Genomic DNA, 12,995 nt, shown 5'->3' with positions numbered 1-12,995 from the left:
GAGGATGACATTCTTAGGGCTCCTTCCAAACACTTGGCTCAGTATTTTCAGGGAAACTCTTTAAGAACTAGTCTCGTTTAGTGTGTTGTTTTCTCAGTGAAAACAATCCTTGGGTGATTAGTGAAAGTGAGCCAGACAAGCCCAATGACACAAATTGGGCAGGAGTAGCCCACAAATAACACACACCAACCTCAGAGAAAGGACCATTCAAGATGGGAAGGCGTAAACTGATCAGATGTGTGTGCCACAGAAAACAGAGGAGCAATTAACTGGAGGGGGGTACAGACTAAAGGGAGTAGAGCTGAGGTGGGGAAGAAAGCATGCAAGGCAACAGGGAGTGGGGAAATAAAGACAGTTTCTTACAATATCCCCCAAGGACACAAATGTTTATGTTTGTTCCGTGTGTCTATTTCTATTTTCCTGTTCATTTATCAAGCAGCAGCATTTAGTTCTTGAGCATATTTGACATCTTTGGACATCATAGACATGGCTCACTATCACCAGAAATTATATGCATAAGTATAGGAAGACTGAATCCAAACTTTAACTCCATGAAAAAGGGAGAAACAAGAAAGAAAAAGGGGGGCCTCCCGGGTGGCGCAGCAGTTGAGCACTGGGTTGCGAAGCTGCCCACAGCCTCTGCAGCACCAGTTCGATCCCCGGCTGCTCCCCGGCCACTGGAGGAGGATCCCACATGGCGCGCAGACCTCTCCTGCCGCCCGCTGCTCCCCTCAGCAATGTACTTCGTCAGTCTGCCTGTTCTGTTCCCCGCTCTGGCTCTGGTGAATTCTCTCAACCTCCCGCGCTTCTGACTGTACCCAGTGCTTATATAAATAAATAAATAAATTTTGGGGGGGAAAAAAAAAAGAAAGAAAGAAAAAGGACACATTACCGGACTTGCCATCCGCTACAAGAAAGAGAGATGAGATAATCACAGATAAGCAAAAGGGGAATTAATTCAGGGGTAAAGAACACAGGGAAGCCAGTGAGTGGGAGGCAGCGGCCTCTAATCTCACTCCACAGGGTTGACCAAAAGGCCCAAGTCCAGGCAATGACCAGAGGGCAATGACCCGAGGGCTCCTGCCAGGATAAAGATCCCCAAATCACTTCAAATCTCTAAAATCACATAGCTGAGGGCCAGCTTCAAGCTGTAACTCATGTCAGGTAATTCTATCTGCCCTTGGGCCTATTAGGCTCTCAGAGGCACCAACAGCGATCCTTGAACTTTTCTTTAGAATTTTCAAAACCTGGACTCACTCTGTGTGGTCAGAGGAACCCCCAAGGGGTCCACGCCTGCTCTGCCCAAAAAGAGGTCAAGAAAATGCAATCTTTCACCTCCAGCTGACAACTCACTGGCTGAAGCATTCTTCCACCCTCCCTGGCCCCCTCCGTCCACCCAAACAAGGCATTTTTCACTAACTTGACCATGAAGAATCAAGCAATCAAAAGATTTAAGCCATTTTAGTAGATGCACATCCCAACCTCAGTTTCCTAAAATATAAAATGGAAATAAAAACACCGCCACAGCATCGATGAACTCATGAGGAGAGTGTGCTGTAAACAGCACAGCACCAGAGAAGTCTGCTTATTACAATTGTAACAGGGTGGTCCCAGGAAAGGGGGAGGTTCCCTGCCCCACCCAAGGGAGGGTGGAGCTGAGCAGGAAGAGGGAAGCAGGAGAAGAGACTGAGGAAGGAAGCAGGATGGAGCCAGGAGACCTGGAGGAGGCGCGTGGAGCCTAGAGACACGTGAAGAAGCTGCGCTTGTCTTTTGGTCGTGGACGGGGTGACACAGATGTGGGTGAGACCCATGGGGAGGTGACAATGGCAGCTTTTATCTTGATGTTGATTTTGCTCTTTTCCTTCCGGGCTTGTCCAGTTGTTTGTGACCCTTTTCTGTGGGTCCCCACTGGAAGATGCTTTAGACTTGTGGCAGGCCTTGGGGCCTTGCTCTGGGCCAATCCCATTTGGATGGACTTTTACCCACGAGGGGACGGGTAACTCTGGATGCTTCATTTAGAAACTAGACTAGAAACTAGACTCTTTGCCTTACCTGTATTGTTTCCTAGTTTTATTAAAGTTCCTTCCCATTAAAGTCTCCTATGTTTTGTGTTGATGCGGCGGATGGCAGAACCCATGTAAAATAGGCAGGTTTGCGGGGTTTGGGCTGCCCTTCTCCCTGTCCTATAACACAATTACTGTTTGGAGCTTGAGTGACAGCCCTGAGCCTGCCTCCCCTGACTTGTCTTTGCATGTACTTTCCTGGCAGCCTTAAGACCGAAGCAGTTCGGGTTTCCTGTTGGTATGTGCCTATTTTAAAAAACCATCAGAGTCTGACTCAAATAGAAGAATGTTCAAGATTTCTTCCAGAATGAATTCCGGACTGTTGCAATGTCTGTCTCTGGTTCTCATCAGCAGACAGAGCAGGGCCTGCAAAGGGCCCCTCCCAGGCTCCAATGCTGCATCACGGTGGGGGAGGGAGAGGGGGAAGGGGTGAACAGAAGGAGGAGGTGGGGGAGGGGACCCTCTCCTTGGCATTTGCAAGGACAGACCACAAACCCCAAAGAGAGCCTGCAATCACGCCCCCTTTATCCAATCTTGTGACCTCTTTGCAGGGGCTCTGAATATTCTGTCACCTGTCCTCTTCCTCTGTAGTCTCCAGTTACACCTTCTTTTATTCAGAACCCACTTCCACCTTTTTGTAAATTATGTGTTATTAACAGATGAGCTCTTGGGGACCCAGAAACTGACTTGGAGTCAGGGTGCCTATGGGAGGGAAGTACCTATGAGAGCGAAGTGGACACTGGTCTTGGTCAGGGAGAGCTGGGCTGGAATTCACACTTTGTCACCAAGGACTCGGGAGCACTCAGGCACTTTTAAACTTGCTGCTCAGTTTCAGGATCAGAAAAATGGGAAGAATGTTAATCATGCAGGGACCGAAGGAAACAGCAAATAAACACCACACAAATGTTCTATACAAGGAGAACTTCTGTAACAATTCCCCCAAAAGTCAATTATTAAAGCAATTTCCTGTGGGGATAAATAGAGTGAAAATTCTTCCAGAAACTTGAGTGTGGAGTTTACAGCCTCGGGCATTAAATTAACTCCAAATTTTCCAGACATGAAGGCAAAGAGGGAAACAAGATGATAGAGGTGTCTCCGTATGCCAATGCAGTGTCTATTCTTACTTAACTGAGAAAACTCGTCACCAAATTCTGTGAGACTGATCACTAAGAAAACTACACACACACACACACACACACACACACACGCACACACGCACACTGGCAGTCATACAAAAACCCATAAAGAGACTGCAATATGAAAAATAAGTATTTCATCCCATTTTCCATGCTCGGAATGAGGATTTGTTGCTACCTCAATCATGCTTGACTTTAAATGTTACAAACTCTCCATGGGGCTTGACAATAATGGAATGTTCTGTCAGCAGATTTTGGAGGGACTGACATTCTTGGACCCATTCTCAGTGTGGGAGTTAAACTGCAGCACACCAGCTCCCCTAACAAGGGAGGCTCCATGGCAAGCAGGAGGAGGGCGAAAACATCCCTGTGTGTGAAAGGTACCCTGTGTTGAGCCTAAGGCCCGGGGTACATTTCATCTTTGGGGACACTTTCAGAACTGCACACACTTAGACACACTCTGCCAATACATCCAGCCACGCAGTTTTGGGCTTCCTGAGACTAAACCTGTGGTCACTTCTCCCGTGACTGTTAAGAGTGTGAAGTCCTCTTCACCTTCACTGGGGACACCCCCCCTACCCCATGACTGACTCTGGTGACACCATCCCTGCCCACATGCTCAGATTTGTCATCCCATCTCTCCATTCACATAAGACCCCTACTGGTGCCTCTCCCCATGTGGGTGCACCCTTTCTCTCATGGGATCAGAGAAATGGGACCGAACAAGCACATCTGCACCCCAAAAGGATGAAGCTATTCCTGCAAGCAGCCCCTTGCCTGTCCTTCTGGTTTTTCCTGTTTCCAAAGCACTCAGTTCTGACTCTTTCGCACTGAATTCCTGCCACTGTTGGGCATCTAGGTGTATGTAGCTTCTCCAACTGGAATCAAGCATCAACTAGCATTCTACCTGACACAATTTTGTAAAGCTTTCTTTTCTCTGCCCTCTCTGGAATATAAAATGAAAAATTACTTCCTTGGGGACATATATCCAATGACAAACACTCTCGGAGAGTGAAGGTAGGAATTCCAACAAAAGTTTCAAGAATTTTCTGAAGACTGATTTTTGTTCAAATGTTAAAATGGTACTTTTGACAAAGACTTGTCACCCCCATAGGGATGCAAGCAGTTTTTGAATCCCCAGAATTACCTTCCTGTGCTAGAAATGTTTAAAAAAGAAGAGCGGGGCCTCCCTTGTGGCGCAGTGGTTGTGCGCTGGGCTGCGAAGCTGCCCACAGCCTCTGCAGTGCCAGTTCTATCCCCAGCCGCCAGCGAGAATCCCACATGGCATGACAGACCTCTCCTGCCGCCCGCTGCTCCTCTCAGCAGTGTATTTCATCAGTCTGCCTGTTCTGCTCCCCGCTCTGGCTCTGGTGAATTCTCTCATCCTCCCATGCTTCTGACTGTACCCAGTGCTTGTATAAATAAATAATCTTAAAAAAATAAAAATTAAATTAAAATTAAAAAGAAGAGAAACATAAAGATCAGCTTTATCACTGTTGTGATAGGGCTCTAGTGCCCTGTCCACTGCAGCTGGACAGGGCCACCTTACAAGACTCTCACCTGCCCTTTTGCTCAGTGCAGCAGAAGGTAATTAGAATCCCAGAATTCAATCAGACCTAGAACAAAGGAATTGACTCACTGTTGAGGACAAAGCCTCTGGGCCCCATTCTCCACCTTAGAGTGCTGCCTCTCAACAGATGGAACCACAAAATGAAGCATCTAAAGACAGCATTCCCCTCCAGTGTCTGCCCCCAGGCAGTAGGACTTGGCATCCATAGTTTCCTTAAAAACAAGTGGCTTGCTCCTTTTGGGCCACTGTAACCAGTCCCATAGACAGGGTCACTAAGAAACAACAGAAATTCATTTCTCACTGCTATGAAGGCTGAAGTCCAAGATCAGGGTGCCATTGTGGTCAAATTCTGGTGAGGTCTCTTTCTCAGGTTGCAGACTATGGCTTCTTGCTGTGTCCTCACATGGCAGAAAGGACAGGGCACACCCCGGGCCTTTTTTTTTTTTTTTAATAGTACTTATCCCATTCATAAAGTTTCCATCCTCCTGACCTAGTCACCTCTCAAAGGCCCCACTTCCTAACAACTATCACACTGGGATTTCAACATATGAATGTTGGCAGCAAATCCCCTGTGTATCAACCCATCATCAAGTTTTTCTTAGTAAAGTACAAAGAGGGAGAAGGGAGAAAAGGACAGATAGAGGCTGGCAGGACACCCATATCAAATCCATCCCCTGTAGTTTAGTTAATAGTGTAGGATCAATGTCAATTTCCTGGCTTTGAGAAAATACTCTGGTTACATAAGATGTTATCATTGAGGAAAACTAAGAAGCATACTAGTATTTTTGCAACTTTTTGTGAATCTAAAATTATTTCAAAATAAAAAGTTTAACATAAAAATAAGCTACCAACTATATTTTGAGAGGCTAAGGGATTAAGGCAAATAATGAATTAAATAAACCTTTTTCTAATTGACCCAGCGTTTCATAACTATCTCTAGCTTTTTACCATTTCAATAAACTTTATTCTAAAGTTTACATCCTTTCTTAAAGGTCTTATGTCCTTTGTTAAGTATTTTTTTTTGCCACTCTCCTGTCAGTTAAGTACTTTTTAAGGCTGTTATCCTGATATACAATTTCCAGGATTAAAAACAAAATGGAAAACATGATCTTATGTTTACATAAAGTCCTGCTTAAAGTTTGGCAGTTCCTCAAAAAGTTAAACATAGAATTACCATATGATCCAGAAATTCCACGCTTAGCTATCTGCTCAAGATTATTGAAAACATATGTCCACACAAACACTTGAAGATGAATAGCAGCATTAGTCAAACTTGCCCCAAAGTAGGAAAAGACCAAATATTCAACTAAATGTGGTATATGTATACATAAACAATGGAATATTATTCAACCATAAAAAGGAATTAAGTCCTCATATATGCTACAACAGGGAGGAATCTTGAAAATATTTTGCTAAGTCAAAGAAGCCAGACATAAAATACCACATACCATATGATTTATAGGAATGGTCCAGAATAAGCAAAACCATAGAGATAGAGAAAACAGATTAGTGGTTGTTAGGGGCTAAATGTGGTAAAGAAAGAGAAGATAGGGGTGGCTATAATTAGCACAGGGCTTCTTTCTGGGATGTGAAAATATTCTAGAACTAAATAGATGACTATTGCATAACCTTGCAAATATACTACAAGCCGCTTTAAATTTTTTTTTTAATTTATTTATTTTATTCAAGCACTGGGTACAGTCAGAAGTGCAGGAGGATGAGAGAATTCACCAGAGCCAGAGCTGGAACAGAACAGGCAGACTGACGAAATACACTGCTGAGGGGAGCAGAGGGCACGGCAGGAGAGGTCTGCGCGCCATGTGGGACCCTCGCTGGGGGCCGGGGATTGAACCGGTTGCTGCACAGGCTGTGGGCAGCTTCGCAGCCCAGCGCTCAACCGCTGCGCCACCAGGGGAGGCCCACCACCAATTTAAATTGTACATTTTACAACGGTGAATTTTATGGCATGTGAGTTATATCTCAATTTTGAAAAAGAAAAACAAATTTAAAAATCCTACTTAAAGTGGAAGGCAATTTGTTCTTTTCTTGTTCTTTTCTCTTTTCCTTTTCATTCTAAAACAACAGCTTTGCCCGCTGTAAGTATCTCTCAGATTATGCTGAGACTTGTCCTTGACTAAAAGAGTTACATTTCACTCAACAAATATGTATTATGAGGTATGGGGGAGCCAGACAAGGGAGGTGACACAAAAGTATTTCTAAAAATATATAATGGAAAAACCAATCACTACCTCCCTGAAGCCCTTTCCCTGAGTTGGTTTTTTTTTTTTTTTTGGGTGGGGTGCAGGGGGGAGATATTACTTTGAAGTAAATGTGCACTTGACAAACTAGAACTACTGCTAACTTTAACATTCTCTTCTTCACTTGAATAAAAAAAAAATTGGGGTATTGACTGTAATTCTATTTATAAACTTTAAATTCTCCAAAATCTCAGAGGCAAGTGTTTCTATACTTGAGAAACACAGTCACGGGGTTCTGAACCTTTAAGAAGTCATATTCCCATCAGATCAACTTGCACTCATCTCTAACCTGAAGATGAACATTAGTAGCAAAACAAACACATGAAAGTGAATGTTTATAGCAGCATCAGTCACAATCGCCCCGTAGGGAAAAAGACCAAACATTCACCCACTGAATTGTGCTGTATCTACACATAATCAGTGGAATACTGAACATCCTCACAGCTTGAGTGTGTTGTGGCAGCCAGTCCCCGATCTTGACCTTGGCTTCCTGGCAGTGGGGCTCTCCATCACACATGCTCCACAGGACCACAGCCCACACATAGCACCCACATCCTGTGTACTCACAGGCTCACGTTCTTTATTTACTTCCACTACAGGAAAAATAATGCTTAGGAGGAGATGTGATTGTACCAGATAAGCCTGATTTCTTTTTTTCTTGAGCATATATTGGACTTTATTGCATAAATAAATATTGTACGGAAATTTAGTGCCAAGAGAACTTTGCCCAAGGAAGCTAATTTCACTCAAATCAATTCTCTATCTCTTCTCTTTGAAAGATGTTTTAAAAGTCAGTTGATAAGTCAAGCAAAACAAGTCTTATCGGCCTCATAGTCACACTTTAAATCTGATTTTAAAATTGGCATTAAAACTGTAAACTTTAGGAGGAGTATGTGTGTAAGAGAATGAGAGAGAGAGAGAGAGAGAGAGAAACGGGTAAATGGGCTTAAACATACAAATTTTCAGTTATAAAATAAATAAGCCCTGGGATATATTGTACACCATGGAAATAATTTCACATTATATATAAACATCAAGTCATTATGTCATAAACCTGAAATTAATATAACACTGTATGTCTTTTATATCTAAATTAAAAAAAAAACCTGACATAATTGGTTTTGTGTAATCTCCATTTCTTTCCTAAACTCAATCAACCCTAAAGAAGAAGGATTATCCATCATGAAGGATATTTCTCAGCGAGAACGCCAACTCTCAGAGTAACTCCAGATGAAGCATTCCAAAAACTTAAGTCAAAGACTTCTCTCAATGATAAACCTGAAACTAAGCAATTTTGGAGATACGAAATTTGGTCCTTTCTGTCAAAGGTTATTAATTGAAAACAGCATGCAATTATAAGTACATTATTAGGATATGAACAATTTATTCATACATGAATAAAGACAGAGGATTTATCAAAAACAATATTTTATAAAAGCGGATGATTTTTCAAGGATTTTCAGGATGTTTGTTACACTGTTATTATGCTGAAAAGAATGACATGTCATTCCCATTATTTGAAAACAGTTCTTATAGTTCTCCATGTGCTAACTCCTAGAATTTGCGACTATGCCAACCCCTGTACCACCTGCACTACCGCTGTGCTCCAGTATCTGATCCTCATCCCCTTCTGGTCAAAGCCATTTCCCGTGAGCCTGCCTGCACGCAAGAAGGGGACGTCACTGAATATTTGCCCTCAAAAAGAATCAGTCGGCTTTTTTCTACCCATGCACACTCAGCCTTGTAAGGGTTCCCTTCCTTTTCTCTCTCAACTTGGCATCTCCCCAGACAAAAAAAAAACAAAACTCAGCGCTGCTGACAGTGAGATGACTTGTAAAAATAGTAACTCCAACTAACCCCAGCTTAATCCCTGAGCCATCCGGTACTTTGTGTTTCCCTAATCAGCAGGATCTACTTGCCCCCTTCTTTTGCTTCTTATTTCCAAGACAATCCAATAGGCAAATAAAACATTTATTAGGTATAGCACCCCAAGCTCTTCCTAGCAACGGCAATAAGTGCGATCGAGAGCTTCTGAGTGCAGCTCTGGGCTACATCTATTTCTGAGACACTGAGAATCCCCATTCAGACTCAGGTCTGGCTGACTCCAGAACATGCACCTTTGGCCTTTACTCTTTGAAAATAATAATTTTAATGTTTTTAAGTATAATTATACATAAAAGTTCTCCTTTTAGCCTCTAAACATAGCTGTGAGGAGCAAAGGTGACAAAGACAGTGAATGGGGTGACTAATCAGGCCTCGGAGCTAGGGGCAGGGGCAGAACTAGAAACTAGAACAGCCAAGCAGACCTGAAATCTCTCCATAACACCCAGCTGCCCCAAAATCTAAATAAACCATCCAGAAATAAACCATCCAGAAGGGTTTTCCAAAGGCTTCCTGAATAATGGGATAGAAGAAAAGACTAAAAATCAATGGAATTTGAGGAAAAACTGCCTCCTCCCAACAAGTGATACCTTCCTAATTTAGCCAAATGTATATCCCCCATAGCACCATAAGGATTCTGCTACAAAGAAATTAGATAATAAGCAAGCATTGTGAGCTAGAAACAATCATGAGTTTTGCATTCACAAAGACCAAGGATTAAATCAGATTCACCACCCCAAACTTGGAGACCTTGAACAGATTACTTTCTTGTATACAAAATGGTATTAGCTATTTGAGGGTAGGTCGAGTATTTAGTACACAGTAGTATTAGTAATAGTAGTACAAAATCTATTATATTACAATCAACTCTAGAGTTTGCAGTGGCTCTAGGATCACAAAACCTTTTTTTTTAAAAGATTGATTTATTCATGCATACAAGAACTGGGGTGCAGACCAGAGGTGAGGGGGTTTGGTGAGAGGATTCACCAGAGAGAGTGGTGAGCAGAACAGGCAGATCTACTGAAACACACTGCTGAGGGGAGCAGCGGCCGAGGCAGGAGAGGTCCGCTGCACAAGTGGGTTGCTCCCTGGCCAGCCTGGGCTGGAATCAACTGCTGCAGTGGCTGGCGTCAGCTTAATAGCACTGTGTCTTTAACCCCTGGGCCACCAGGGAGGCCCCAAGACAAAATCTTTCTACTTTAAAAGTTTATCCTTACAGAATGCCACTGCCTGGAATGGAATTTGCTGACAGGGAAAAAACCTTTTTTTGTGGAAGCAGCACTTTCTCTGTGAAAGTTGCATTAACTAGGGAGGAAACCTACCAGTACCCTCCCATAATAATAATCACCATAACCAAAGGTAGTGATGAGGCTTGGGGCAGGCTAACCCCAAACATAGCATTTCAGTAGGGTGATTATTCTGAACTAAAGGTACATGGGAAGTGGCCAACATGAGGACACTCTGACCTGAAAGCAGGAGGTAAATTTCCTCTGTCAAGGTGTCCTCCCGGTACCAGAAAGTAGAGAGACAACACCAGAGTCACCAGAGTTGTGTAAACAAGCTCTGCTCAGTTCCTTGCTAATTAGTAGGAAAGCCTAAAGCTTCTTGGTCTTGTCTTTTCTTCATATTCTTTCTTTGTCTAAAAGGTATATAGGACTCCCCAGTGGCACAGCGGTTGAGCACTGGGCTGCAAAGCTGCCCGCAGCCTCTGCAGCGCCGGTTCTATCCCCGGTCACCAGTGAGGGTCCCACATGGCACGCAGACCTCTCCTGCCGCCCCTGCTCCCCTCAGCAGTGTATTTCTTCTTTAGTCTGCCTGTTCTGCTCTCCGCTCTGCTGAATTCTCTCACCCTCCCGCGCTTCTGACTGTACCCAGTGCTTGTACTTGTATAAATGAATAAATAAATCTTTTAAAAAATAAATAAATAAAAATAAATAAATAAATAAAAGGTATATAAATGGATTCTTTGGTCATTCTGTAGATCCCATGTGTATGGGGCCTCCATGCACACAAAATTAAATTTGTTTTTTGCTCCTATTAATCTGACTTATGTCAATTAAATTATTAGGAGAAAGGAAAAAAAAAAACCTAGGAGAGAGAAGAGAAAAGCTTTTCTCCTCTATAGTGAAAACCACCCAGGTGTGTATCAATGGATGGATGAGTAAACAAAATATGGTAAATTCAGTTATTATTCAATCTTAGAAAAGAAAGAAATCCTATTCATGTCGCAACATGGACCCACCTTGAAGATACCATGTTGAGCAAAATAAGTCAGTCAAAAAAACAAATACTGCCCACTTATATGAGGCATTAGAGCTGTAAATTCAGAGACAGGAAGTGGAATGGCGGTTAGGGGTCCTTTACCCACTATGAACTTGTCCCACTGTAAGGGCACTCACCAGGCCGCAAGGTCACAGCAACCTTCTGTGGGGTCATCTGGATGACGTCCGAGCCTGCGGAGCCAGAGCCCTTGCTGCTGAGAGGCAGGCTCCGCAGGACCTGGGTGCTGCTGACCGGGCTCTCAAACTCTCCACTGCAGCCGTGTTTGACCAGGTTTGCCCTCAAGTCACATCGGGAGGTGACTGACCGCAGGCTGCCGAAGTCCTAGAAGCAGAGAAAGAGAGCAGAATATGGTCAGGGTGTGCTTGCAGAGCATGCAGGAAGGTAGACACACTACTACCTGCTTGACAGTGCACCCTCTACATCACACTTTCATTGTCTGGAAGAGAAAAATGACCATCTCTATCCCAATGCCTCATCATATGATTTGCAGTGCAAGATATACAAGCATTTTGTAAACTAGAAATGCATCATATGACTCTCTGGGTTCACTGTTATTTTTATTTTATTTTTGGAGATCCTGTGAAATTTTATATCAAACACACCCTTTTGTGCCATGAATTTCATTTTGTTTTTGTTTTTCATTGTTATTTTAATGATAAAAATGCTCCTTAAAAACACAAATGTGCCTGTCCAGGTGATTCACAAAAGAAATTAACTCAAATGGTCAAAAGTTAAATAAGTAAACATTTATTTCAATGCTATGTAAGTGGTGAGCAGTCATCACGCAGGCAATTAGGAGTCAACTTCTGAGCTGTTCACTTTGCAGGCATTGGCCAGTCACACCTCTGGAGAACTATGTGAGAATGAACATTGTGCCCTCTGACCTGGAGGGCCAGTCCTAGGGATTTTTCACAAGAAAAGAATACACTGCAGTATTATTTATACTAGCATCTTATAAACTTGTAAACCTAAATCCTAAATCATAGGGAAAATATAGTATATCACCCCAACAGATGACAGAGCCAATACTAATAACTATGAAGGCTAAGCAGAAATTTGAAAACATTTAAGCTAAGAAAAAAACAAAATACCCAGACAACAGAATTATACCTTCATTAGGATTCAAGAGTTTAAAAGCAGATAGCTGAGATGTCAGGATAGAGGAACTAAATGATATTTCTCTTATAATCATTTTTGTTGTTTGAATAATAAGAAAATTATTTCTTTTTTTAAATTAGATTTAAGAGGTTGGGCATTGGGATGACCCAACCTAGTGTATGGACAAAGAATTTGGGCCATAAATTTAAAAATGAAATAATATGCTTTGTTATAAAATATGGTGCCTGTAAGTGTTGGTCATTTTCTACTGAGGGAGTTTTTAAGCTAGAATAATCATGTGACAATGCAAACCCTGCTACATGCAGAAAACAAGATCACCTCCTCCAGCTGCCTGGACACCAGCACTGGACTAGACAATCTCCATAAGGGGTAGAGGAGTTAGGAAACTGGTCCCTTTCTCTTCCCTTGGTGACACTTTGCTAGAAAGCCCCAGATGAGGTAAGTTTCCACTGCCTGCTGTGTTAGAAACCAAACAGCTGACAAAGGCACTAACACTCAAAAGGACTCACCCTTCATCATGGTCTAGGGCCCCTTAAGACTAGTCATGGTCCTTAGTGTCCTCATAAGACTCAAGACCAAAAGTGCAGAAGACTTTGCAGGTATTTTTTTTTTTTAAAGATTTATTTATTTATGCATACAAGAACCTGGGTGTAAGCCAGAGGTGCAGGGGGTGAGAGGATTCACC

The 12,995-nt window shown here is 42.7% G+C and overlaps 1 protein-coding gene across 1 annotated transcript in view; it reads right to left on the bottom strand.

Moving 5' to 3' along the window:
- The window catches only part of ITGB5 (integrin subunit beta 5), a 106,952-nt gene that overhangs the window by 77,820 nt on the left and 16,137 nt on the right, over positions 1 to 12,995 (bottom strand). Inside the window, exon 3 of the mRNA XM_037525407.2 lies at positions 11,308 to 11,512. Coding sequence (XP_037381304.1) covers positions 11,308 to 11,512 — 205 coding nt within the window. The remainder of the gene's footprint in view (positions 1 to 11,307; positions 11,513 to 12,995) is intronic.

This window comes from Talpa occidentalis, unplaced genomic scaffold (genome assembly GCF_014898055.3).
Source record: "Talpa occidentalis isolate TD23 unplaced genomic scaffold, MPIMG_talOcc4v2.1 talOcc4.4, whole genome shotgun sequence".
Classification (NCBI taxonomy): Eukaryota; Metazoa; Chordata; class Mammalia; order Eulipotyphla; family Talpidae; genus Talpa; species Talpa occidentalis.
The sequence above is the reverse complement of the archived record's forward strand: the minus strand, read 5'-3'. Positions and strand labels throughout refer to the sequence as shown.